At 39.5% G+C, this 27,333-nt stretch overlaps 1 protein-coding gene across 9 annotated transcripts in view; it reads left to right on the top strand.

Moving 5' to 3' along the window:
• The window catches only part of PTK2 (protein tyrosine kinase 2), a 226,858-nt gene that overhangs the window by 117,060 nt on the left and 82,465 nt on the right, over positions 1-27,333 (top strand). For all 9 annotated transcript variants that reach the window (XM_069854722.1, XM_069854721.1, XM_069854723.1 and 6 more), the window contains 4 exons: positions 1,199-1,286; positions 20,060-20,139; positions 22,051-22,113; positions 27,014-27,068. In XM_069854722.1, coding sequence (XP_069710823.1) covers positions 1,199-1,286; positions 20,060-20,139; positions 22,051-22,113; positions 27,014-27,068 — 286 coding nt within the window. The remainder of the gene's footprint in view (positions 1-1,198; positions 1,287-20,059; positions 20,140-22,050; positions 22,114-27,013; positions 27,069-27,333) is intronic.

The following is a 27,333-nucleotide window of genomic DNA, read 5'->3' as shown; positions in this document are numbered from 1 at the left end:
CAGCTAAAACTGAGCAGTTGGGCTTCCAGTTCCCTTCTCCCCAACCCCCAGGGAAAGCGGAAGGGGAGCTAAAGGAAAAAAAACTTACAGGTTGGAAACTAAACTACAGGTTTAATGAAATAATAATAACAAAGAAAATAGTAAGAAAATAATAAGATATATACAAATATGTGAATTTGTGCCCCCATGCGTAAGTGACTGTACATCACTACAAATGCTCTAGGGCAGGCACAGGGCAGATGAGTGGCCAGAGGGAGGCTGGACCCAGGAACTGGATTCAGGAATGTGCAGACCTGGGATCAGGGCAAACAGACCGACGAGGTCCTCTCTGGACATCGGCCATCACAGAAGAGAGTGAGACCCTCGTGATCCCTCAGTTTTATACTAAATATGTCTGTGGGATGTAATGCTCTGTTGGTCAGCTTGGGGTCACCTGTCCTGGTCCACCCCTCCATGCAGGTGTGACCTTTTTCACCTCTTCGACTTACATCACCCTATTGGCTCACACACGGCCTTGGTTACAGTAGGGATAAGTATAAGCAATAGCCTTTCTGCACATCAATGCTCCATGTTATCACTGCTGGAGAGAACACTGAAAAACTTGAAGTTGTCTTTTAGAAAATGCAGTTTCTTAGATGAAACTGAGCTAAAGTTAGAAAACTGATTTGACTTTAGCTCAGAGCAGAGCAGAGCAGAGTCGTGTTCCTTGAGTAAGCCCTTGTTTTGTCTGAGGGATGTGGCTCCCTGGTGAGTAACACTGGTTGCCACTCTTACTTGCAGCAGTGCGATCTGTGTTTTGGGTACTATGCTTGAGATAACCAGAGATAAAAGCTGTTGGCAGGACATCGTGTCAGTGGTTATGGCAGCTCATCTGCTGTCCTCCCCTAATCAGGGACTCCCTTCCCATGTATCCAGACCTGGCAGCTTATCTGCTCCAAGTCTCAGTGCTTCAGTCCTCAGTGAAGCTCTGAGAAGGCAGCAGGGCTTTGTGTTTGCTTCTGTTGCAAAGGTCCTTCGTAAACACCTTTATGAAATGTTAGGTACTGCATTCCAGTTTGGTTCTCTGAGCAGTCAGAAGAGGAAATTACTCCTTAGGGTTTCAGGTTTTTTTAAGAAGGTTTGAAGAAATATTTTGTTTGAGAGGAAATCTCAATTATTTGGTTTGTCTCACCAGTTTAATTCTTTTCTTGCTTTTCAGGTATGAATTGAGAATTCGATATTTGCCAAAAGGATTTTTAAACCAGTTCACTGAGGATAAACCAACTCTAAATTTTTTCTATCAGCAGGTATGTTCAGTTCTACTACATTTTCTTTTGCTGAATTTGCTAAATTTGGAAAATTCTGGATTGTTTACGTGGGTACCATATTACTGCAGAAACAGAAACTAGTAAAATTCAAGGTTGCATTTTTAAAGCAGAAAAGGTATGAAGCCCATGACACCTTTCTCTTTGAGAATTGGTTTTCCAAAACAAAATAATTCTGCAATTGTCTTCTTAAACCAGATAAAATTTACTGTTGTTCAGCTGGCTGCTTACAGTTATGTCACACTTTATTAAATTCTTGAATTTCTTTATTTTTGCGAGTGCAAATGAACAGCCAACTTCACCACAATCATGGAATGTTTTTTCCACTTATATTGTTATTTTCTTATTTTGTGTATCTATTCCTGAGTAGTAAAACTGCATAATATTAACATTTTCTATACATTAAGCATCTCATTCTTCATTTTGTTCACTTAAATAATTTTAAGCTACTTCTAGAGTGACAAGCTCAAAAGTAAAATTACATGGGAATGTCTTTTAGTGGAGTCTGAAATGGCATGGTTATGGTATCCCCTGCTTCGGGAATTCATGCATCTCTGAAAATTGAAACCTGACCTTACTTCATGGCTACCTGTTGGGTGGGTTTTGTCCAGTGTCTGGATGGTCACAGTCTGTGTTCATACACTGCAATATTGTTAGTGTGTAACAAACAGTTTGTGTTACTCGTGCTGACAACTTGGTGGTCTGGATATGTTTTTATGTCATAGTTTTACACAATACTTCATGCTACTCTATCAAGGATTAGCTTTAGTAGGGTATTTAAAGTAGTATTTATGGAGTATTGTTATGATAGAGATGGAATAAGGTAGGAATGAGAGGCAGGGGGAGATGGCCTGTGAACTCAAGTGAAATGGCAGAGCTCAAGAACTGCACTGTGAAAGCTCTGGAATTCTGTTCTGAAATAGGAATTTTTTTTTATCTGATAGACACATAGAATCATTGAGGTTGGAAAAGACCTCTAAGATCATCCTATCCAACCATCAGCCCAACATCACTGTGCCTACTAAACCATGTCCCAAAGCGCCATATCTACAGGCTTTTTGAACCAGGTATGGTGACTCCACCACTTCCCTGGGCAGCCTCCTCCAGTGCTTCACCACTCTTTCAGTAAAGAATTTTTTCCCAGTATCCAATCTGAACCTCCCCTGGTGTTACCTAATGGTCATTTCCTCTTTTCCTATCACTTGTTACTTGGGAGAAGAGACCAACACTTGCCTCACTACAACCTCCTTTCAGGTAGTTGTAGAGGGTGTTCTTTTTTAAAAAGAAAAATGTAGTCCTCCCCTCTGTCTAGTACTTCATCTGAAAGCAGAATATACAGTAGAATTAACAAGCTTGTACTCATTTCTTAAATGTCTTCTCTCCTTTCTTGGGCATGCACACATTCCTGCCTTAGGTAAATTAATTTTAATTTTGTAACATGTAAGGAAATTTTTGTATTGGTATATGATAGAATTGACTTCCAATTCTAGTGCTGATCTGGATTTAGTGTTTGAGTTTAACTGATCTGTGTGATGAGCTTGTTTCAGGCAACTTGTTAGCACTGCCAGGGGTTCTTGTAGAAACAACAAATCATGTTCCTTTCTACTTCAGCAGAAAGTGACTTTCTTCATACTGGCTTTAAACATAGGAAATTTGTGTTTCTCATGGTGTGAAAGTGCGTGATGAGCTCCAAAATAATTTCCTGGACTGCATCATTGACCTATTCAAATACTGGAAAGCCAGTAACGTCCTCTCACTTGTGCCTTAGAAAACTGTTTATTTCAAGCAAGGGATTTAAAACGCCAAAGAAATATTTTTTAGCATTTTTTGAGAAACACATTTTACTAAATTGAGGGAGGCGATTCTGCCTCTCTGTTCCTCTCTTGTGAGACCTCATCTGGAGTGTTGTGTCCGGTTCTGGAATCCTTAACCTAAGAATGATATGGAGCTGTTGGAACAGGTCCAGAGGAGGGCCACAAAGATGATCCAAGGGCTGGAGCACCTCCCATACAGGGACAAGCTGAGAGAGTTGGGCTTGTTCAGCCTGGAGAAGAGAAGGCTCAGAGGAGGTCTTATAACGACCTTCCAGTACCTGAAGGGGCTACATGAAAGCCGAGGAGGGACTGTTTACAAAGAGTTGTAGTGATGTAGGACTTGGGGCAACGGGTATAAGCTGGAGAAGGGCAGATTTAGACTAGACATAAGGAAGAGTTTCTTCATGATGAGAGTGATGAGGCTCTGGAACAGGTTGCCCAGGGAAGTTGTGGCTGCCCCATCCCTGGAAGTGTTCAAGGCCAGGTTGGATGAAGCCTTGAGCAGCCTGATCTAGTGGGAGGTGTCCCTGCCTATGGCAGGGGGTTTGGAACTGGATGATCTTTAAGGTCCCTTCCAACCCAAACCATTCTATGATTCTATGATCTATGATTCTAAATTCGAGGAATTCATTAGAAACATATCCAAATGGCTCAGAATAGCAAGAAGGTTTATGAAGGTTATCATGAAATTATATTAAAAGATGTCAGTCGCATGGATCTGACGATGCCCTGAATCCCAGTTCTACTAAATGTCAGAGGTTCATGTCTCCTCGCTCTGCTTACTTCCATTTTTTCCTTCCTACTTTCTTCTTCACCTTATCATGAGGTATTTCTAAATCCAGTTCTTATAAAGTCCCTGTTCTTTGTTCTGGGGTGCTGCAAGGTATTTGGGTCTCCATTGTCATGGAAATAGGTGCGCAAGTTTTCCAGAACTGTCATCTTCTGTCCATGATTCTGTTTTGGTCTCTAAGACTCGTTTGGCCTCCTGAATAAATTAGGACAATTGCTTTTATCTGGTAAAGTGCTAAGGCAGCCCCATGGACTTATGAAAAGGCCAGCAGGGAAAGAATTTGGGCAGTAACTCTGCATCATAAACCAGACCTATAACAGAAGGAGATGTGAGAAAACAAGGAAGGATAGTTTTTCACAATCTGTTCCTCACTTATTGTCATTCTCACAACATTTTGCTAACCACAGCTCTCAATCAAACATCATGTTGTATATAGCAAGAACAAAAGAAGGTATGTAAATCATACATACATAGATACCTTGAGCTTTCTGCACAGAAATAACTGTTAGATACAATGCATGTTGGACCTAGTTACAGAATTTTTAACACTTCTGTAATCAGCATGGCTTTTGTGGATGTAAAATTCAAATACGCTGCTGTCTTGTGTGTTTTAAAAGAGAAAAAAAAATGGGGGGGACTATATGCTGCCCTTGACTAAATCTTTCTTTTCAAGATGAGGCTGAGAACCTATTACTGACTGGGTTATTGGTTGTCTGACTTATTAAAAATGTACAACAAAATTAAATGTTCATGGAGAAGGAAAAGATATATGGTGGCCTCTACCACCCATGAATTGTCCATGGATTTTAGCAAATGTAGTTATTATCTTGCATTTGAGTTGCAGAGCAGCAGCATTGTTGAAAAATAAGCTGAGAGTTTAAGAGACTGAATCCCCAAGTGATCATTATCTTCCAGAAAAGCTCAGAATGGTTTGTAAAGATCACAAAATGTTACCTTAATCGCTGTCAGCAGACACAGTTTATTCAAACAGTTAACCCAAACCACAATTATCAAGCTGTTAAACTGAAAACTGGCACGGGTTTGTAACTTCACACGCATGACTACTCCCATTGACTTCACTGAGTGCACTGCCCTGTGTAAATTGCGCAAGCATTTAAGTCTTCTCAGCTTGGACGAATAGGTGAAAGTCTTTTTTTCACCTTAATTTTGACTGTTTTAAGGGTGTCGTGACCTTTCTTTGTTTGGGATATTCTTTATTTTCGAGAGTCTTGAGCAAATCAAGAACCTGTGACCAGAACTCTTTGTAGCGTGACGTATGGCCGTTTGTAATCAGCGGAGGTCGGTCTGCCATCTGCACTGGGCGTAAGCTGTTCTAATTGGAAGTATAAAAGCAGAGCACTTAAGGAGACTTTTCATAAGAGTGCCCCTGGTTTGCAGTCTGTACAGTAAAGGATTAAAATTGTCATGTGTGAGGGGAAAAAACAGGCAACTTGTTTGTAGCATCAGAATTAAGTCTTGCTGATATTGATGCCATGCAGTTCATTGAAACATCTGTGTTTCCGGCTTGGAGACTTGAGAGGGGGTAGGGGCTGATGCTTAGGCTGTTCCTCTCTGCTGGAGGAGTTGTTTGCTCTAGACTTGTCATTTTACATCCCAGCTGAGAGTTTTGATCAACAGACTAATGTTGGAATTGTGTCCTTTTTCCTTGCTGGTTGGAAGGTGTTGGAGGTAGTGGATGACAGATCTCCAGAGGTTTCTTCTCTTGTTTCTGTTAAGTGGAGCATTTCTGTGGTGATTCTGCACTGACTGTGTTATTCCCTTGGGCCCAACTGCTTACAATTTCAGCCAAATTAGGCAAATTGGATCCCACCCAGTGCTGTTTGAATTGTGAGGTTAAAGTAGTAAAAAATCAGGAAATGCCAGAGTTATGGTTGTCTGCACAGTTGGCAGATGCTTGCCATGTAGGTTTGATGTGCCAGCCTTTAGTCAAATCCCTTTGTCTTTTATACCCAGGTCTGATCCAAAGCTACCTCTATCTCCCTCAAAAACCTTAAACATAAAGTGCATAGAGTTGCTGAGTAAAAACACTATAAGTTAATTTTTATCAATATATAACATCCTTTTTTTCTTCGATTGGTTGGCTGTTTTGTAAATCTCTAAAGAATAAGGATCATAGAATCATAGAATGGTTTGAGTTACAAGGGACCTTAAAGATCATCCATTTCCAACCTCCCTGCCATGGCGAGGGACACATCCCACTGGATCAGGTTGCTCAAAGCCTCATCCAGCCTGGTCTTGAACACCCCCAGGGTTGGGGCATTGGTGACATTTTTGGGCAACCTGTGCCAGTGCCCCCCCACCCTCACAGGAAAAATTTCTTCCTGATCTGAATCTACTCTCTTTCAGCTTAAAACTGTTACCTCTTGTCCTATCCCTGCACTCCCTGATAAAGATATCCATTCTTTATATCAATTTTCACCAATTTTCAAGGAAACTTTAGAGGAAACAAGCATTAAAGTACAAAAGGTGAATGAAAAACTGGAGGGTTTGGAGTAATGAAAATTAGACTTCACATTTTTCTCGTACTTTAGGGAACATTCCCAGTTGCAGTAGTGTGGGTGAAATTCATTGCTGAGTGTCTGTCCGTCCCTCTGTTTCTGTGGCAAGGCTGTTGAGAGGTAGAAATAAAAGGGACAGGCTTCTCCCTTTTGCCTTAATAGCTGAGTAAGCTACGAAAGCCATATCTTGCAGCCAGATAAAACACAGCTTTTAAAAACATTTATATAATGAGAATCACACATAAGCTACTTGAATTGCCTTCCTTTTCTTGTGGGACAAGAGCCTGTGCACATTTCTTCTTGAATAACATGTTGGCCTCCGGTAATTGGAGATGGTTTATCCCTTGATGAAAAGGGAGTGAGCATCTGTATGAGAGCAGGGGGGACCCAGCTCTTGGGCATCAGCTGTTCCATTGTTGCTGTCCTTGTGCTTCAAACGGAAGACTTTTAAAGTAACTTTTGGGGGTTTTTTAGATCTTGAAGAACAAGAAAAAGTCATTTTTATCAGTGTAGAATTCTTCTCTATGCTGTCTTGTCTAGCCAGCAGTACAGAGCTGCCCTGGAGGTGTGTGGGTATACAATAAAAGAGAGAATAGGACTGGAGTGTGTTTGGGGTTTGCTTTTTAAAATGAGCCAGGGTTTGTATAATGCACAAGAGGAGGAATTTCAGGCAGGGAGATGGTGATCTCAGAGTTAGGGCAGGTAAATGGTGTTTGCTAAAATTGTTCTGAATTCTGTGCTGTAGGGATTCTATGTTTCACCGTACAAGGACAATGCAGGCTCATTTTCATAAGAAAACTGTTTTTAAAAGGAAAAGAGGAAAAATGGATACTTGTTTTCTTCTAAAAATGAAGGGGTGGACAACGTAAAGAAAGAAGAAGTGAAGTTTCTTGTGTACAAATGACACTACATTGCTCTGTGTCTGAATTATTTGTAAGAAGACGATGTTAACATTTAAAATGTTTTCCCTTAAATGAGAATACTTTTATATTGTGGCAGATAAATGCATCATGAAAATTAAATTATTTTTATAACACTGACTCCCAACATGTAGGAAATTTTAAGTCCAGGCAATTACTGTAATAACTTAGTGATTAAAGTTTTATAAGGCTTAGGTGCAAGAGATATAATTTGAAGTGCAGGCTGGGAATTGGGCTCTTTAACCTAATTAAATAACAACATCTCTTACACTCTAATAAAAATAGGAGACCTAAAGCAAATGACTTTGACAGGAAGAACTTTGAAGACGATAAAGGACATAGTTAGAAGAGCTGGTGTTTTTCCTGATATTAGCAGCCTGTTTAAATGAAAAAAAAAATAAAACAAAGATCTTTTGGGGAGAGTTAATGGTTGATACATAAACTGTGCCCTGAAGGGAAGTGGTAATAAATGTTAGAATTGCTGCTGCTTAAAAAGACATTTTTATATCTATGTATATATAAATATAAATAAAACAAAACATATTTTTAAAATCATAAAAATATTGGTTCAAATTGGTTGGACTTGATTATCTTAGAGGTCTTTTCCAACCTTAATGATTCTATAAATCAAACAGAACATCACCTGTCTTCTCCTTATAGCTAAGTAATTATAAGTGAGACATTCTTTCTTGAAATTGCCAAAGTTCACAGTTCCTCATGAACGGACTCATTTTTTTTAACTACAGAAGTTGATATATACTCTGCAAATAACGCTGACACCCTTGTTGTAGGTCTTGCTGCTTGTGTAGTCAAGTAATTGCTTTGGTATCTTCCATTTGTGCTGTGTCAGATGTGTGTTTTCTGTTAGCAGTGCTGTATCAGGGGAATGTAAAACATACTCGTGTTCCTAAATACCTCTTCAATAGTCAGCCAAGCTCAGGCTAAAGAGAAATGGCTGCTTCGATTTAAGATTTCCACCTAAGTCGTGAAAATAGTGCTGGAGAGCTTGCTTGCGGTCATATGTGACTCACTCTTAATCCAAGACGATAAATTTAAAATGCTCAGGACAGGTTTCCATGTACTGAGGCTTGGCTATGTCTTTTATAAGTGATCTTGAACAAAATGTTCCAATTTGTGATTAGGTTGTATGGACAAAAAAAGGTGGGGGGTTGAATCACATTGATGCTTGGACTCATTGGCTCTGGAAAAGCAAAATTCTGTGTGGTAGAGAAGTATAAGATTAGCTGTTAGCAAGACACACTTAGTAGGTTGAGTAGGATATGGCTCCCAAGAGTACAGTCCTACTTTATTGATGATGGGAGAGGCAGCAGTGTGTGTTGCAGTGACATCTGGAGATCAGCCCGCTCGGACAGAAGGGAGCATTTTTAGCCCTTCTGTCCCTAACAAAGCCTCATCAGAGGGTGATTTCACCCGCACCCTGTCTCTAATGCCTTTATTATTAACAGAGAAGCTTCCAAAATTAGTTAGAGATGTCAAAGTTCACCTCCAGATAATATAGAGACTGTGACCTTGCAAGACGAAGAGGAGGAGCAGCTGAGGGCAGATGGCAAATGAATGTTACCCTGATACTGAATCTGGGCTTTTAACTCTTCTAGGAAAGACCAAAGCCTTAATTTTCCCTAATGGAGACTTAGCTTCCATAGTCGGTCTAATATTATCAGATGGGTAAATAGGTTTTTGTATGTAACACATACAAAACACATGTGTGTTTACCTTATATGCATATTTTTTAAATTGCCATTACGATCATTAAGATGGCTCCTAAAACTACTGATGACATTAGAAATATGCCTTGGGCTTTTGTGCACGTGGTTCTTCGTTCAAAACTTGAGGCACAAATCTTTGAGGTTTAATTTTGCATAAGATTAATGAAGCTGTGATAACATGGGTTGGGACCCTCTTCTTTCAATCTGATTATTGTGCTTCTGTAGTGAAGAAAATTCAACATCAGACAGGAACCTGCTGTTGGGAACCAGGGGTGGGCTCCAGTGTGAAAAGGTGGAGGAACCGTCTCCTTTTGCAGTTCGGTGGTGACAGATACGAATAATTGCACTGTGTGACTGTTGCATTTTCATCTAATGGTGTCTTTCTTCTAGGGTACGCTGCAGCATTTCTGTGGTGCTTTTAATGTTATAAAAGCACAGAATATTTGGGATAAAATAGTCTGGCTGGGTACCAGGGAGGAGCTGGGTCGTGGATCAGGGTGAACGTGCATGTGGTACCTGCTGCAAGTTGGGAGCAGAATGTGGTCTGAAGAGGAGAACCCTGAACACAGAGCAACATTGGCCATTTTAAATGTGAAATTGTGAGGAAAACACTTATGGTGTATCATAGAATCATAGAATGGTTTGAGTTTCAAGGGACCTTAAAGATCATCCAGTTCCAACCCCTCTGCCATGGGCAGGGACACCTCCCACTGGATCAGGTTGCTCAAAGCCTCAGCCAACCTGGCATCCACAAGTCCTCTGGGCAACCTGTGCCAGTGCCTCACCACTCTCATAGGAAAAAAATTATTCCAAATATCTCATCTAAATTTCCCCTCTTTCATCCTTAAACCATTATGTTTCATTTTGTCCCTGCACTCCTTCATAAAGAGTCCTTTCCGACCTTTACTGTAGGTCCCCTTTGAGTACTGGAAGGCTGCTATAAGGTCTCCCCAGACACTTCTCTTCTCCAGGCTGAACAACCCCAACTCCCTCAGCCTGTCCTTGTATCTCAGGTGCTCCAGCTGTTGGATAAGATCATTGTGTCCAACCATAGATGTGCTTCAATCGTTGTCTTGGTCCCATAAGTAGTTGCAGAAGATTAGCTTTTCTAATGTATATATTGAGGTATTCTGGACTTCTGTGTTACACAAGATGTAATTTATGTTTTGGTAAAATACTGAAATGATTCCACTGGACTTTCGTAGGACCAGTGTCACCATAAGTGTTGTGTTTTAGTATGAAAGTAAGATCCTGATAAATAGCTTCTGTGGTGGCTGTGAGTGGCTGTTACATACAAAAACTAAAATACCTTCAGGTATTGGAAACATTAATGTTTAAAAGTAGGTGCTAGAACACCCCTGAGGTGTTAGAGAGAAGACTATATAATTAATCAGTGCAGATACGGGAAGGTTGTATTTGTTAGTATAGATGTCACTAACAGGAGTACATAATTATACTGAATATAAAAAGCACCAGCTAACAATATCTGAGTAGAATGAATGGATATGGAGGAAATGAGGTAATATGAATCTTTGTTTTCTATGCTTCATTAAATTATTATAATTATGGTTCTTGTGCTGCTTACTAAATGGAGAACAGAAAACAGTTTGTTTCTTTGTTTGCTTATGTAGATATCTTAGGTGTTGAGGTGTTGATTTCTTTGTGCATTTAACTCTTTAGGGTTATTTAGTCACTGTGGTGCTGTTGAATTGCAGTTTTCAAAGCAATGCAAATTGGAGGAGTGAATCAGAAAGGACTTAAGTTGTGTAAGTAGGTCGTAGATATTGAGAGTAAAGTAAGAGAAATAGATTGCTTATTTTTAAACTGTCCTCCTGAAAAATTGGAGATGCTCCTGTGGGAAATTTCTTGGTAATATTAAATGAGCTGGGAAAACCAGTGCAGTGTCTGATGATTGGTGTTTGTCCTTTTTGAGACACCATTTGCTAGTACTGTTGCTAAAAAATTTCCACAGTAGTAACAGTTGAAAAGAAAACTCAGTTGAAAGTTTGATATTATTTTTTTTTATAATTTCGTAGAAACACAGAAACATAGAATGGTTTCAGTCAGAAGGGACCTTAACCCCCATGCCATGGGCAGGGACACCTCCCACTTGGTCAGGTTGCTCAAAGCCTCAGCCAACCTGGCCTTCAGCACCTCCAGGGATGGAGCATTCATGACTTTTCTGGGCATCCTGTTCCAGTGTGTCACAGCAAATAATTTCTTCATAATAGCTCATCTTATCTCCCCTTTTTCAGCTTAAAACCATTCCCCCTCCTCCTATCCCTACACTCCTTGATAAAGAGCCCCTCCCCAGCTTTCCTGTAGGCCACCCATTAATCTATTTTCTTTTAATTTGGACCTGGACAGTGGCATCTTTCCATTCTATTTGTTCTATTTTTCATAAATTTTTTTTTATATATTTGTATATATACATAGTTCCAACCCCAATACCATGGGCAGGAACACCTCCCACTGGATCAGGTTGCTCAATGCCCCATCCAGCCTGGCTGTGAGCACCGCCAGGGATGGGGCACTCATGCCTTCTTTGGGCAACCTGTGCCAGCACCAGACCACCCTGACAAGAAAAAATTTCTTCCTAATGTCTCATCTAAATCTCCCCTTTTTCAGCTTAATTTCTAAGTACATAAAGAAATTAAAACTAAAATATATTTTTAAGACACGACAAGTAGGGTTTTTTAAATCCCTAAACTCCTGGAAAGCATTAAGTACTAAGTTCAGAATGATTTTACTCATGTTCTTAATAAAGAAATACAAACCCAGCATGGTGTTTTTATGAACCGCGCTGGCAGGCTGGCTTGTCAGCCAGAGCAAACGGTTTCCTGAAATACTGCAGCTGCATGAAAAAAATTGCGTGCAGAAAAATGAAGCAGATGGCTTTTGAAAGTAGCAGCTGGTATAGAAAATACAAGGCCTGTGATAGATTTCTTCTTAAATCATGTGTGCTAGCGTAGGGCTATTCTCTAATTTCTCCATCTTCACAAATATGGGCTTTCCTCTGTCTCCAATTTTTATTATAAATGATACCAGCTGGATTTTGCTGGCAATTTATACAGCTAGGAGAGTGCCTGCTATTTCCTAGTAAATCTTGAGAAGTTACACATTAGACCATCAGTGATTTGTCCATTCAAGTATAAAAACAAATATTTTAAAAGTCAGACATCAGAGATGAAACTGGGCTTTTGTTTACGTGCCTGTCATCCTTGTGGAAAATGCTAATTTGTTCATGGTTCAGTGTTCACCTCCTGTCTTTTCTTAGGATTTAGAATATCTTTGAACTTGTGATGCTCAAAAAAAAAGGCTGGAGAGATAAGAGAGAATTTTGTCCTGGCTAACGAGTGAAGAATAGTATTATTAATATAATATTAACATTAAATGCATTTAAAGTGTTGGTGAGAACGGAAGGTAAATAAAGTGAATTCCTGATGACTATCAGGGAATAATACCATTAATATGTCAAGAAATACATTGTGGTGTAGGATTATGCTGAACTTCGGTATTCTTGTTTGTTATAAATAGTACTGCCCTCTCCAAGGACAGGTTCATTGAACGCAGGCAGTGTGTGTTGGAGGGAGTGACATGTTTTTTTCCACTCTTTATTTTATTAGGACACATAAAAGGCTGCTTTTTCCTACCTCCAAGAGGTGCATCTATGCTTGGCATTCATGTTTTCCACAGATTGCATCCCTGCCTTGTAGTAGCCTGTTTGTAGCTGTCGTGACCAAGAAGTTAACTACAGATGTGAAGTGTAGGTCACACTTTAATTCTTATTCACCAGCCTGTGAAAGAGTCCAGTTACTTCGTCTAACACTGACACTGTTGTAGTACTCATCAGGAAGCCTGAAGCAGTTTGCATTTTCATTATGCCAATTTTAATGAAACTTAAATAGACTCCTCCTCCCAAAGACTACACCTGCCTGACTGAAAACCTGATTTAAGCTTGCTAGAATGCTTACCAAAAAAAAGAAACTGAGGGGAAAGGTGCTTGAAATCAACAGCACAGTCTGTAGCAAGGAATTATTTTTGTTTCTTTCTTCCTTCAAACTGCTTTCCGATATATTTTTCTCTGCAAGTTCAGATAAGCACATTCTGCAAGAAGCCAAAATGGGTAAGCGGAAATAAGTGTGTTGCAAGCAGCATAAATCCAAGTGATTCACTTTGGACATGATATTTTGAGGTTTGGCTTGTTACCAAATAAAAAGTATGTAACCTTTCAGCAGTATAACACTTGAATTCATAATTCTGATGTAAGTGTTTGACTTGCTCATCTTTATGCATTTTTATTGCTAAACCATCGTGACCATGAAGTATTTGAGATGGCTACAGGCTTCACGTAGTTTTATCATTGCCAGAGCATCTGGTGTCAAGTAGTGCCACCCTGGTTTAGCAGAAGTACTTCAAAGGCTTCGTTGTGTTGGTAAGTGTGGCTGCTTAGCAGGTTCTTGTTTGGCTGATTGGTTTTTCAGGGATGCCTTTTTCAAAATCAGGTTTGTGTGATAAGTTTATATAAATTAATGTTCTCTTATAAACTAGGTGAAATGAGAATCAAAGAATCATTAAGGTTGAAAAAGACCTCTAAGGTCATCCAATCCAGCCATCAGCACAACACCACCGTGCCTACTAAGCCATGTCCCAAACTGCCACATCTACATGCTTTTTGAACTCCTCGAGGAGTGGTGACTCTACCATTTCCCTGGGAACTCTCTTCCAATACCACTCCTTCAGTAAAGAAGTTTTTCCTAATATCCAATCTAAACCTTGCAACTGGCACAACTTAAGACAGTTTCCTCTAATCCTGTCAGTTGGGTGAACAGACCAGCACCCACCTCACTACAACCTCATTTAGATAGTTGTAGAAAGCAATAATGTCTCCCTTCAGCCTCCTCTTCTCCAGGCTAAGATTCCCTTGTTCCTTCAACTACTCCCGATAACCCTTGTGCTCCAGACCCTTCACCAGCTTTGTTGCCCTTCTCTGGACATGCTCCAGCATCTCAATGTCTTTCTTGCAGTGAGGGGGCCAAAACTGAACACCGGATTCAAGGGGCATCCTCACCAGCACTGAGTACAGGGGCACGATCCCTTCCCTGCTCCTGCTGGCCCCACTACTTTTGATAGAATCATTAAGATTGGAAAAGACCTCTGAGATCATCAGATTAAGGTATATTAAATAGCATGCTGCAATTTTTTTCTGATACAGCCTTTGGAGAGATTCCATTCTGCACAGTTAAAATGGGAAGCAGAACAATAGCAGTGGTGCTTGATTGGCTTGAAGAGTAAATGTATCTTTATGATGTCCTTCTTCAGCCTTCCTCCAGGCATTGCACATTGTTAACAAATTTCCAAGCCTTAAGTGAAGGTCTGCATCTATGACCAAGGAGGGCAGTCCCTCAGGTGTAACCCCAGCTCACAGATAACAGGATTTCCAAACCCCACAGATCAGGGTTCATCCTCTTTCTTAACTTACTTCAGAATTTGTAGTAAACAGGAAAAAGTGATAGAATTATTTAAATTTTTACATTTGTGTCTTTGTATATATATGGGCTTTATACTTTTAAATTAAAACAGGGTCTTGTTTCTCTTAAAGAGACAAAAAATAATCTCATTTATCTCATTTAAGTGCATTAACAATAATAATAGTAAAAGTAATAATTGGGAAAACACAAAAGACTTGTAGGTCTATTCAGTTGCCCTGTGGCAGCGTGCTTAATTACCATTTAATTATCTCTTGTGTCTCTTCCATTTAATATTTGTTCAGGGTTCTTCCTTAGGAGGTTATGCAGCTCGTGCTGAACCTCTTGCAAAATTCTTATCTCATCTTTGCACGAGCATTAGTTCATGCATTGATCTAAAGCCATCTCAGAGAGAAGAGTCCAGAAAAATGAAAGGTGATAAGAGAAATTCTCATTAGTATTCCGGGAGTAGAAATTGAATCTGCCTTTTTTATTTTACTCTCGCTTAGACTTGGTGGAATTTAAAGAGAAATGCGTGCAGACAGGTTTCTGAAAAAAGCAAGATAAAATTAATTCCTTCTATCAATTTATTACCTTTGCTGTCCATAATAGGACACTGCTCAGTCTAATTAGACCACAAGATTATGGCTGTAGCCTTCTTGAAGCTCTTAACCTCTTCTTATACCTTCAAAAGTTTAAAGACAATAATAAGTAAGTATATATAATATACATGAGTGCTTTATGATAATCAGCTGCAACTGTTAATTTTGATGAGAGGTTCTAATGAGTGATATTGTGAACACTGCTGTTAGTCACTTGTGGACATGGAGGGAGGGTATTTTTTCTCTGTTTTCATCTCATTTCTTAGGTGGATAAAGACATTTTTATCCCACACTTCAGGTTGAATTTAAACACCTTCCCTGGAGGTGTTTAAAAGACGTGCTGAGGAGCATGATTGATAGGAATGGTTGGACTCAATGATCCAGTGGGTATTTTCCAACCTAGTGATGCTGTGATTCTGTGACTTCTAAAGACTGATCTCCACGTGACTTTACCAGGGAACTTCAGAAATAGCACCCACATGCCTGTGCATCAGCTGGGGCAAATCTCTGTTGGCTGAAATATGAGGAGGGAGGAATCATAGAATGGTTTGAGTTACAAGGGAACTTAAAGATCATCCAGTTCCAACCCCTCTGCCGTGGGCAGGGACACCTCCCTCTGCATCAGGTTGCTCAAAGCCTCATCGGACCTGGCCTTGAACGCCTCCAGGGATGGGGCATCCACAGTTTCTTTGGGCAACCTGTGCCCACACCCACAGTAGAAATTGTCTTCTTAATATCCAATCTAAATCTGTCCTCTTTCAGCTTAAAACTCTTTCCGCTTGTCCTGTTCCTGCCCTTCCTGATAAAGAACCTCTTCTGGACTGAGATGTGCAAAAGGACATTTTTTTCTGCCTGTTACATTAACAGCATTCTGCAGTTAAACAGGCAGCTCTCTGCTCGCAGCATTGGTCTGAAAAATTGTGAGACTTCTGTCTCACAAATAAACAGAAAAATTTCACAGTACTTCTTTTTTCTTCCAATTTGTTGGGACTGGAAGAGGTTTAAATTTTTTCTTAGTCAAGTTCTGGTGCCTGTAGTTGCAGAGTCAAACCGGGGAAACATGACTGGAATTTGTGAAAGCTCACAAGCCAAGGGCAAGAGGAAAGAAATCTCAAACTTTAAATGTTTGGGTAATGTTGCTTGTTTATTTATGGAATCGTAGTTTCTTGAGGCTAGCAGCATTTTATGTTTGCACGAAACTGAAGATGTTCTTCAGCTGCTTAGTTTAACAAATGAAGTGCTTCAGAACTGGGATCTACAAGGCAATGAGCTGTGAAGATAAATGAAAACAAATTTAAGCATGATATACTTGTAGCCTCAAATTAGCGTAGTTCCTGCAGGGGAAGCTTTATATGTCAGGGCTGCAAAAATACTGTGCTACAGTCAGTTCTTTTTGGTGTCTGAATGCCTCAAGGAATAGGTTGATAACAGCTCTGTGATTTCCAAAATTGTTGATATGATTAAAAAATGCATGTATAGTTTTTTAAAAAAGTATTTTATTAGATGTAACTGAACTAGCCAATAGCTTTCGGATTTGAGTGGGTGTAAGGTAGGCTGGCTAATGGATTTTTTGAACAGGTATGTTAGCTTCTTAGGTGAAATAACTTGACCTATACAGGAAGGTGAATTCTCAGAAAGAAGTAGAAAAATGAAATGAAAGCTTGTATTCAAATTATATTTGAAGTTGTTAAACCTCATGAATGATATAAGCAAGAAGTAAATTGATTCGAGTTGCTGGAGAGTGTCCAGAGGAGGGCAATGACTGGTTAAGAATCTGGAGAACAAATCTGATAAGGAGCAGCTGAGGGAACTGGGATTGTTTAGCCTGGAGAAGAGGAGGCTGAGGGGAGACCTTATCCCTTTCTACAACTCCCTGAAAGGATGCAGTAGCAAAGTGGGTGTTAGTCTCTTCTTCCAAGCAGCAAGAAGTAGAACAAGAGGAGATGGCCACAAGTTGCACCAGGGGAGGTTTAGGTAAGATACTAGGAAAAAAATCTTTACTGAAAGAGTGCTGAAGTACTGGAAGAGGCTGCCCAGGGAAGTTTGCACAACAACCCAATGCAGTGCTACAGAGTAGGGGAAGAGTGGCTAGAAAGCTGCATGGAGCAGAGGGACCTGTGGGTGTTGGTTGACAGCGACTGAACATGAGCCAGCAGTGTGCCCAGGTGGCCAAGAAGGCCAATGGTCTCCTCTTCTCCAGACTAAACTGACTCAATTCCCTCAGCTGCTCCTCATAAGATTTGTGCTCCAGACCCCTCACCAGCTTCATTGCCCTTCTCTGGACATGCTCCAGCACTTCAGTTTCTTTCTTGTAAGTGAGGGGCCCAAAACTGAACACAGTATTTGATGTGCAGCCTCACCAGTGCCGAGTACAGGGGGGCAATCACTTCCTTGGTCCCGCTGGCCACACCATTTCTGTTCCAAACCAGGATGTCTTGGCCACCTGGGCACACTGCTGGCTCATGTTCAGCCAGCTGTCAACCAACACCCCCAGGTCCTTTTCCACTGGGCAGCTTTCCAACCAGTCTTCCCCAAGCCTGTTGAGTTTCCTTGGGTTGTTTTGCCCAAGTGCAGAAACCAGCACTTATTCTTGTTTAACCTCACACAGTTGGCCTTGGTCCATTGATCCATCACCATTATGTGTATTGTAGGTGCACACACTTTGTGTTGTTGTGTAACGGACAGTTCTTAATTTATACATGGTTGATTGTAAATGGTTTCATAAATTAGATGTTTCGCCTGTTAGAGCAATGACTGTTCACTTGACTAACACACAGGACTCTCTGCATGTAGGGACCTTTGTAGTTTTGAATGAAAATACAGAATCAAGCCATCTTGACTGCCTGGAAGATGCATCTCTCTTTCAGTTTGTATCACTTACAGCCATTGTAGTTACTAGCTATATTGAGTCTGTGGTTTTGAGGGGCTTTTTTTGACCCTTAATCAGATAAATCTCTCTAAATGTTACCAGAAAAACTCGGAATAGGATGCTGTGTCACATGAGAAGTTACTTTTTTCATTGTAAGCATAACAAAGAAAAATATAATTATTCTACCTATTTTAATTTGTGTATTACTCCCATGGGAATACAGAATGACTTTTTCCGTATGTGTGCATGATGCTGAAGGACAATTCTTATTTCTTATTTGTATTTTAGGACTTGAGTTGGGAAGAGTTGAAAGCTTAGTGTTTGGTCATATTGAGTACATGTATGAGTCCAAACATGAGATGCTTTCTCCTGATGTTGCAGCTATTGTAATAATTCATATTCTCATTTCTCCTTCTTCTTTCAATAACAAAATTTTTCATGCACTTTATAACGCGAAAGGTCTCATGTTTATTGCTTTGTAGTGTAGGGCAGATCCAGTTGTAATACTTGTGATGAGAGACTGCTCTGGTGTAGGCTGGTGTTACTGGGAGGATGCTAGTTGGAGAGGACCTCCTTTGCTGGAATCTGCTGCTCTAGTTCCTTATCTTTTAAATTATGAATTTCGTAGTGGTGGCAGTTTAAAAGAGTTTTTCCTACAACTTGTCATCACTCAAGAAGCATTTTGTGAAGTGTATTACTTCCATAATGTATAATCTCTTTGAGTCATGGATTTTTGTGGTATTTCAGGGCTTTCTGCAACTTCAGGATCTTAAGCTTTAAGGATCTCAATAGGAAGTGTATGATTTCATAAGATTGAGGATAACATGAGCCATTAAAGCTGTACTTCTGTAGACATATGTTACTGGTATAAAATGCCTTTTCCACAGCAGACAAGATTTGCAGAGTTTAGTTCTTCAGCACTGGTTTTAGTCTCTCTAACTGTCTTTTTGGTTTGTTAGTAACCGTGTAAATAGCTTAATCCAGCGTGCTCAAAGTGTTACCTTCAAGGTAGGCTTGCTGTCTACATTGATATTAGTAAATAAAACAAGTCCAGGAGACACAATGAAGCTTTGACCAACCATATTCCGTCATGTTTGAATGCCTAGCATGCTCTGGGGTACATCTTTTGCATGTGCCACTTCACCGCTCTAGACTGTGCCCAAGCACTGAGTGCCAGCAATGGCCCAAATATTCTGATTTGGCCCAACCATCCTCTTCAGGAGGGATGAGCATTTGGCCTCCTCCGGGTCAGAGCATGCTCCTTGGCCTGTTTTATTTCCTACTGTGGAAGCAACTATCTAGTTTCATGCTTGTTTATTCTTCTTGTTAGTTCAAACATCATTTGAAGTCAGTACATAGTATGATTTTCACATGGAATTGTTCAGGTTGGAAGGGACTTTAAAGGTCATCCAGCTCATCCCCCTGCCATGGACAGGGACACCTCCTACTAGACCAGGCTGCTCAAGGCCCCATCCACCTTGACCTTGAACACTTCCAGGGAGGGGAATCCACAACTTGCCTGGGCAACCTGTCCCAGTGTCTCACCACCCTCATTGTGAAGAATTTCTTCCTAGTGTTCTAACATCTTCTAATGTCACGTACCACTCTTTACTTACAGCTGTTTTTATTTTCACAGTAATACAAGGGCATTTATGGTTTTAGATGCATGATTAGATGCACCTAGAGTTGACCAAGATGGTTAAAAAATACAGGATACATTCAGATATCTTGAATGCAGGTGCGACCATCTGTGCAGCCTTTTGTGAAGATTTTAATCATATTTGATGAAACATAAGAGATTCTGATGTAGATAAGGAAACCTTTTTTATGAAGTTTATTGTAGTCAAAATGTGTTTCTTACAAAAGTGCAGCTCATTAGTGGAGAGAGTGCACATATCTTCTTCTTTCTCTTCATGCACAGTGAATAGGGATTCAAAAAAATTGAATTTAAGACATATTTATTCTCAAGGTGTTGGGGCAGTGTTTTAGTTTGTGTTGGCACTGAATTGATCTTTCTGTGATGCGTACCTGCTTCTTTTGCTGTAGGTGAAAAATGACTATATGTTAGAAATAGCAGATCAAGTGGACCAGGAAATTGCTTTGAAACTAGGTTGCCTTGAAATACGGTAAGCTGATAATTTCATTTATTATTCAACATGTTTCTGACAGAATATATATATTAATTTTGAAAATGCTTGTTGTTCATCAGTTTCTGACCCGTAGAGTTGAATAAAACATTGTAAGACTTCTTCTACAAAGTAGTTTGGAGAATAACTGAATGCATTGTAACCAATTTCTAGTGATGTTTAAATTAACATTAATTTTAAAATTTTAATTAATTACATGTTGATACTGCCTGTCGGGTTAATTCATCTGAATAATTCAAAGGTCTGTAGTGTACAGTGAACTATACTGAAATGCATCTGTGGTGTTATTCAGCAAGTAGTCTTGTTATTGTGCAAATATAAATCCTACAGCTAAAGAATGTAATTAAAGATAAGTGCTACTACCTTTCCTGTCTGTACTTACTCTGTACTCAAGTTTTTGATGTGCTTTTTTAACAAGATTAAATCTCAAGGATCCTTTTGGTATTCTTCTCAGCTGTATATGCAGCTGGAAAACAAAGATAAATATATCAGATTAAGAGATCTTTGAGAGAGTTCCTCACACAGTTTTGAAATGCATTTTTTGGGTTTATCTTTTGCTAATTTATGGAGAATCCCTGGCTTTAGTTATGCTGTGGTCTCACACAGGGAGATTTGGGGTAGAGTAAAATTGATAAGAAATGAATGGCAAATGTAAACTTGTCAACAGAGAATAAAAATGTCCTTTGAACAGTGCTTTTCAAAATACAGCAACATTTAGGCTTTTGAAATTGCTGAGGTATCATAGGAGAACCTCATGTCTTTGCTGTAAGTTTTGCTGGTAGCCCCAGAGAAAACAAAAATTCTTTGTGTAACTGCAACTCTTACACACTCACAGAACTGTTGGTGCCGTATTTCAAAACATCAAATGAGTATAATAATGTGGGATTGTTTTGTCAGCCAAGTCCTGCTTTCCACAGTTCTCATGCTGCGGCATCTTCAGGAGATAATTCTAGTAGATGACTACTGAGACTGTCTTGCCATAAGCATTCCTAGTCCACTGTGAAAGCAATGACCCCAGCCCTGTCCCAGCAACAGCTGCTCTTTCTCGATTCCTTAATTAGTTTATTTTTGATGTGGACATAGAATCATAGAATCATTTGGGTTGGAAGGGACGTTAAGGATCATCCATTTCAAACACCCCTGTCGTGCACAGGGACACCTTCCACTTGACCAGGTTGCCCATCCAGCCTGGCGCTGAACACCTGCAGGGATGGGGCAGCCACAATTTCTCTGGGCAACCTGCATCACTGCCTCACCACCCTCACAGTGAAGAATTTCTTCCTAATATCTCATCTAAATCTCCCCTCTTTCAGCTTGAAGCCGTTACCTCTTGTCCTATCCCTGCACTCCCTGATCAAGAGCCCCTCCCCAGCTTTCCTGTAGCCCCCTTTAAGAACTGGAAGGCTGTTATAAGGTCTCCGTAAAGCCTTTTCTTCTCTAGTCTAAATAAACCGAACTCCCTCAGCTTCTCCTTGTCTGGGAGGTGCTCCAGCCCTGGACTGAAAGCATTTTCATCATTCCCTACTTCCTGTTACATGCACATGGACATGAGTGCTGCTACCAAGGTCAGGGAGGTTCTGTTGGAACTAGAAAGGAGCTGCTGATGGTCAAGAAGATCACTTCTTTGCTAGCAGGGTAGTTAAGTGAGTTTAAAGTGGTTCATTCTAAAAACGCGGTACAGTGGTAGCCTGATATGATGAAATTACTGTGTAAAGTAAAAATCTGATCGTACATTGAGGTAGGAGAATAATGTATAAATATTTATATTTGAATTCTTTCTGCCAGTGTTTTCTAATGGTAAGTCTCTGAAAGATGTGATTACTTTGATGTTGTAGTTTTAGGCTGGGTTATCCAATAATTATCACTTTCAAATATTTTTCCTGACTTCAGGAGATCCTACGGAGAGATGAGAGGCAATGCATTAGAAAAGAAGTCCAATTATGAAGTGTTAGAGTAAGTATTGTGTTCTAGTTTGAGGCTTGAACTCTTTCTTCATCACAACCATGAAATTCAGCTCAATAACAGTATATTTCTTGTTGTTATAATTTTTTATTGCATGAAGTTTGAGATCTTCAAGTGCTTTAATACAAGAAAAGGACGATGAAACCTATCAAGGTATAGAAGTAGGAAGTGCACCTTTAACTTTGTTCCAAGGAAGCAGAGTTGGAGCTGTCTGAACTTGATTATGAGGGTTATTATGATTTTTTGTAGTTCTGCTAATGTTTATGAGTTCATCAAATCTGGTTCTAAGGTGATTTTGTTTCTAAATAGTTTCCTGTGTATAGTTACGTTCTTCAGCTGTGACTCATCTGGGGTAAAGTTTGAGTTCCTTGAAATCATGTTCTGGTACTTTTGTTTCTTGTTTGCTTAGTACATGAATTTCCTGAATTGTCACCTTGCAATTAGCAAGTTTATTATTTACCTATGGATCACAAATTTTAAGACAACCAAGAAGCATCCTTATACTGAAGGTATTTTGGTTACTTAATCCTATTGCACAGGCCAAAAAATCCAGAGTCCTTTGGAAGCTCTGGGGCTTGAAAACTGGTTTTATTTGTATTAACTTAGTGGAACAATGTTTCGTACATCCACACAGCAGTGGTCTGCTCCTCACTACTGGTTATACTTGTGAAATGGTACTGTGCAGTTTAACATAAAATCAGGATAAAAGTTTGTGTAATAGAGAAGTCTCTATCTTATATTAATAATGGAATGTGTGTGAGCTTCAGAAGGGTGAATTTAGAGAATGTGGAGGTGTAAGATAAGGTTTATTTCATCACAGTAAAGAAGTTCACAAGGATTTTTGAGGAAACTATGGTTTAAATAGGTAAAGATAACTGTAATGATTGCCTTCTTATTTACTTAGTGCCTGCTGTTTACATAGTGGTCCTCTGTCTGTGCAGAATTTGTAAAAGCTTTGGTTTTGTTTGAATTAAGGGGTTTTTGAAGGATTTGAGTTTTCTTTCAGTAGCCACTAGTAGAAATAGTCTGGTGGAGGAAATGTTTTAACAGAATGAGAAAGGACTTATGAAGATGAACAGGATGAGGAGATAGACAGGGCTTAAAAGTGATATAAAAAGATTTGAAAGTACTTTGAGCTGGAGAAGTACTGATTCTGTGCCATGGTCTTCTGGAAAGGGAGCTTGTGAGTTACAGTGGTTGTAGTTTGCATATGTCCCAGCAAGAACGTGAGACAGGTGTTTTTACATCACAGAATCATATAATCATTGAGGTCGGAATAGACCTCTAAGATCATCGAGTCCAGATATCAGCCCAGCACCACTGTGTCTACTAAACCATGTCCCAGAGTGCCACGTCAGCATATTTTTGAACCCCTCCAGGGATGGCAACTCCAACATTTCCCTAATAACCAATCTAGACCTCCCCTGGCACAACTGGAGGCCGTCTCCTCTCCTCCTATCACTTGTTGCTTGGGTGAAGAAACCAGCAACCACCTCACTGCAGCCTTTTTTTCTACAGACTAAAGAACCCCACTTCCCTCAGCCACTTATAAGAATTGTGTTCTTCACCAACTTTGTTGCCCTTCTCTGGACATGCTTCAGCACCTCAATGTCCTTCTTGTAGAGAAGGTTACTTGTCAACTGATAAGCCAAAACCATTAGTAATTAGGTTAACAATTTTGGAAATAATGAAGCAGAGGAAACAAGGGTCATAACAGAGTACACAAAGTATTAATTAGTAATTGTAGCAGGTAAGAGAGTTCCTGGAGGACTCAGTGTGGGGCTGCTTCCATTTTAACTGTTCCTTTTTTCTTTCAGTGCGTGTGTTTTCCAAGCAGGAAGTGTTTTGGTAGGAAATAACTTAATAGTTGCTGTGAAAGACAAAGTGAAGCAAAAACCCGATAGGCAAAATCTAACAGTTTAATGCTGTGCAAGATTTAAAATTTAGAATTGTGCACTTAGAGATTATTTTTAATTTACTTTTTAAGAAGTAAAATGTGTTTTGTATGGGATTCAGCTGAAAGAGATGAAAGCACCTTAAAAGTGGGTAAAGATAATTATAAGCTAGGAAGAATCTGCAGAAAGCACCAGCGATCCCCAAAATTGAACCATTTGATTTTACCACCTTAATAGCCTATAAAGGTTTAGCCACACAAGTAATATTTATTTCCGAAGTGAGGCTTTTTGTTTATTCTCAGGCATTTTTGCTAGTTTTAGTACATCATGAGGCACTTAACCAGCTGAGTGCAATTTTTAAATGCATTTGGTGTGATTGCTTCTTGCCTGTCTTTGTCAGATGTCTGTTTGATGTATCGTCGTCTTTGATCAGATTTTCATACAAGACCAAATATGGATGGGAAATGGTAGATAGAATCAAACTGTTAAGTAGCCTTTAATAGTTAGGCCTTCGTGTAATCAAAGAAGAATTTTTTTCATAATAAATGTGAAGCCTGTTAGGATAGAACAGAGATAATTACAAGTACAGAAATGGGAGCTATGTGAAGGAACAGCTGCAGCCACGATTTTCTAAAAGGCACGTTGAAGTCTATTATGTTAATCTAACATTACTTTTTTTGTTGTAACGTCAATTGAGATGAAAAATAGAAATAAAGATATATGTAGCCTAAAGCTGTTTATCACTATATGGCAGGCAGTATCCTCTGTCTGCAGCTGGTATTTTATTAATCCTATTGAAGTTTATACATAAAAAAAAATAAATTTACATTTAAGCCCACAAGTGGGATGGAGGGGATGAGGTTAAATACAAACCTATAGTAGAAGTCTATAAACCAGGCTCTCTCTCCTAATGATGTCCTGCTGGCAATCAGAAAACAGCAGTCAGGACTCAGACTGGAGGACTGAGCTGGGGTGTATCTCATGCTGGCTGGTTTACCCCCCCACAGTGCAGCTGAGGAGGGAAGGAGTTGGGAGCATTGTGTGTTTAAAACTGTTTGTGTGTTCCAATTTCCAATGTCACTTTCTTATTTACACGTACCCATAGTTTGTTGTTGACCAAGGCATTAAACCTTTATGCTTCTTAAGTTGAGTTCTCCTCTGGTGACTCAATTTGCTGTCTCAGTTACGCAAGGGATAACTCTATTAACGGATTTTATTGAGTTGCGTTTCATCGTACACTGCATAGGAATTTATGCTGAATTTGTTCTATGTTTAGCTCTACAAAAGGCTACTCTACAACTCCTTTAATAATGAATCGAATCAGATGTTGCAGCCACGTGCTGCAGCGCTGTTGAGATGAGTAATGCCGGAGTGGTGCAGGGTGCTTCATTTTGGAAAACACCATTTCTCTCTCAAATGCTTAATGTTAAACTAATATATTCCTTGTCAAAATGTCTTTGCATATTATTTAGATGGTAATAGCGTGTTAGATTTATTTAACTGTGTGGGATGGCGAACTGCACGTAATTTGCATTTGAGAAGAAATGCATCAAAGGAATTAACGTTTATGAAAGTTTTATAATCTTTCAGCTTACTGTCATTGCACAGATGCCAGTGTTCGCTGCTGTGCATGAACATTCTGCTCTTCGATGAGGATGTTTTAGGATGTTTTGTGATATTGTACACTGCTTGTCTTTAGAGAGCTTTAAAAATACCCTGGTTTATTACTTTGAGGAAGCTTTTTACACTGGCTTTCTTCTTGCACCATTAGGTAGCAGTGAATAGCAGTGTGTATCTCGGCTTGCTAATGGCTTTTCTTTTCTTTGCCAAATATAAGAATTCCAGGTGTATTTTTGTTTATATTCAAGGCATGCAGTCATGGAAAGCTTTCTTTCATACTCATTGCAGAAGCAGATCAGGGTGTTTGTTTAAAAGAGATTCTAACCTCTTAAATTGAAAGGAAAAAAAAGTCAGTAACGCCTTTGACAGGCAAGGATTGAAGTCATTTTCCTGTTTACATTTTTCTTCTAGTTTTTCTTTTTTCTCATAGAAATTTTCTGCTAACACTGTATGACTGGTTCACGGTCATGCAATATTTAGTATACCTGGTTGTGTGATGATCATCTTCTGCTCTAGAATACCATTGGCAGCTTCTCAGGCATCTTTCTTGAAGCCGATGTTTAATTATGGTGGTACATATGCACACCAGCCATGAACTAAGCCACAGAAATATGTCTCTGGGTTTCAAACTAGGGCTGCAACCCTCTTTATAATTGGGAAAGTGAGTTTGATGTAACTTAGTTTGCGAAGTCCAAGCTTATAGACAGGCTACTGATTTACAGCAAAAAGTGAGATTACTTGCAATAAACAGCTGGGAATTTTGACATTAGATACTTTCTTTGAGGACAAAGTGACACTGGAAGTTAAAACTTTCATTATAGTGCTGCAAAGGGTAGAACAGTAAGGAATGCAGTCAACATGCTTACTGAGGTGCTGTCATGAGAAATCCTTTGCTTTATTTTGTATCTGCTGCTCAATTTTCATAGATGTTAATAAGAATTCGCCATTTTCTTGTTGTTCCTTTCTCACCTGTCTGTGCTGTAAGGATGTTTTTTTCAGTATTTTTAAAATTATTTATGATAACATGTACTAAGAACAGGGGTTTTTTTTGAAAACTTCTCTGTGCCAACATTTCTAATAACACGCGTTCCCCACCAGGTACCTGTTGTAAATGCAATATCTTATAGAGGTTAAGCTAGGAGATGCCGCTGTCCCGCATTTCCTGGGGAGTGGCTGTGGTTAGCACTTTAATGGTACTGTGTTCATTACTCTGAGATTGTCAAGGACCTTACTATTAAAATCATTTACTATGTTGCATGTATTAGTTAAAAAACTAAACCAAATAAAACTCCAAGCCCTAAACACTTCCCTGAAAAAGAGCAATATAATATTACACATTTTTTTTCGTATTAATGCTTTGTGTGTTTTTGTTTCAGGAAAGATGTTGGTTTAAGACGTTTTTTCCCGAAGAGTTTACTAGATTCAGTGAAGGTAATTACAGTTCCAGTCGGTTGTATGCTACGTAAAAAATAAAAGTGTCAGAAATGTGGAAATTGCATTATCATTTGCTGTGTGTAGGCAGAAGGGCGTTGATGTGCAGTTGTTCTGACAGAACTAGGATAGTAGTGATCTATGTGGCCTCACTGAACTTCTCTGAGAGAGTTGCACACCTCTACTCCTCAAACCTCATGGGCAGAAGTTCATAACGAGCCTCTTGTACCAAATAACTTCCCCACCCAAGAAAAAAAAAGAGGAA

The sequence above is a fragment of the Phaenicophaeus curvirostris genome, chromosome 3 (genome assembly GCF_032191515.1).
Source record: "Phaenicophaeus curvirostris isolate KB17595 chromosome 3, BPBGC_Pcur_1.0, whole genome shotgun sequence".
In the NCBI taxonomy this organism is placed as follows: Eukaryota; Metazoa; Chordata; class Aves; order Cuculiformes; family Cuculidae; genus Phaenicophaeus; species Phaenicophaeus curvirostris.
Note: the sequence above shows the minus strand (reverse complement) of the source record. Positions and strands in the feature narration are given on the sequence as shown.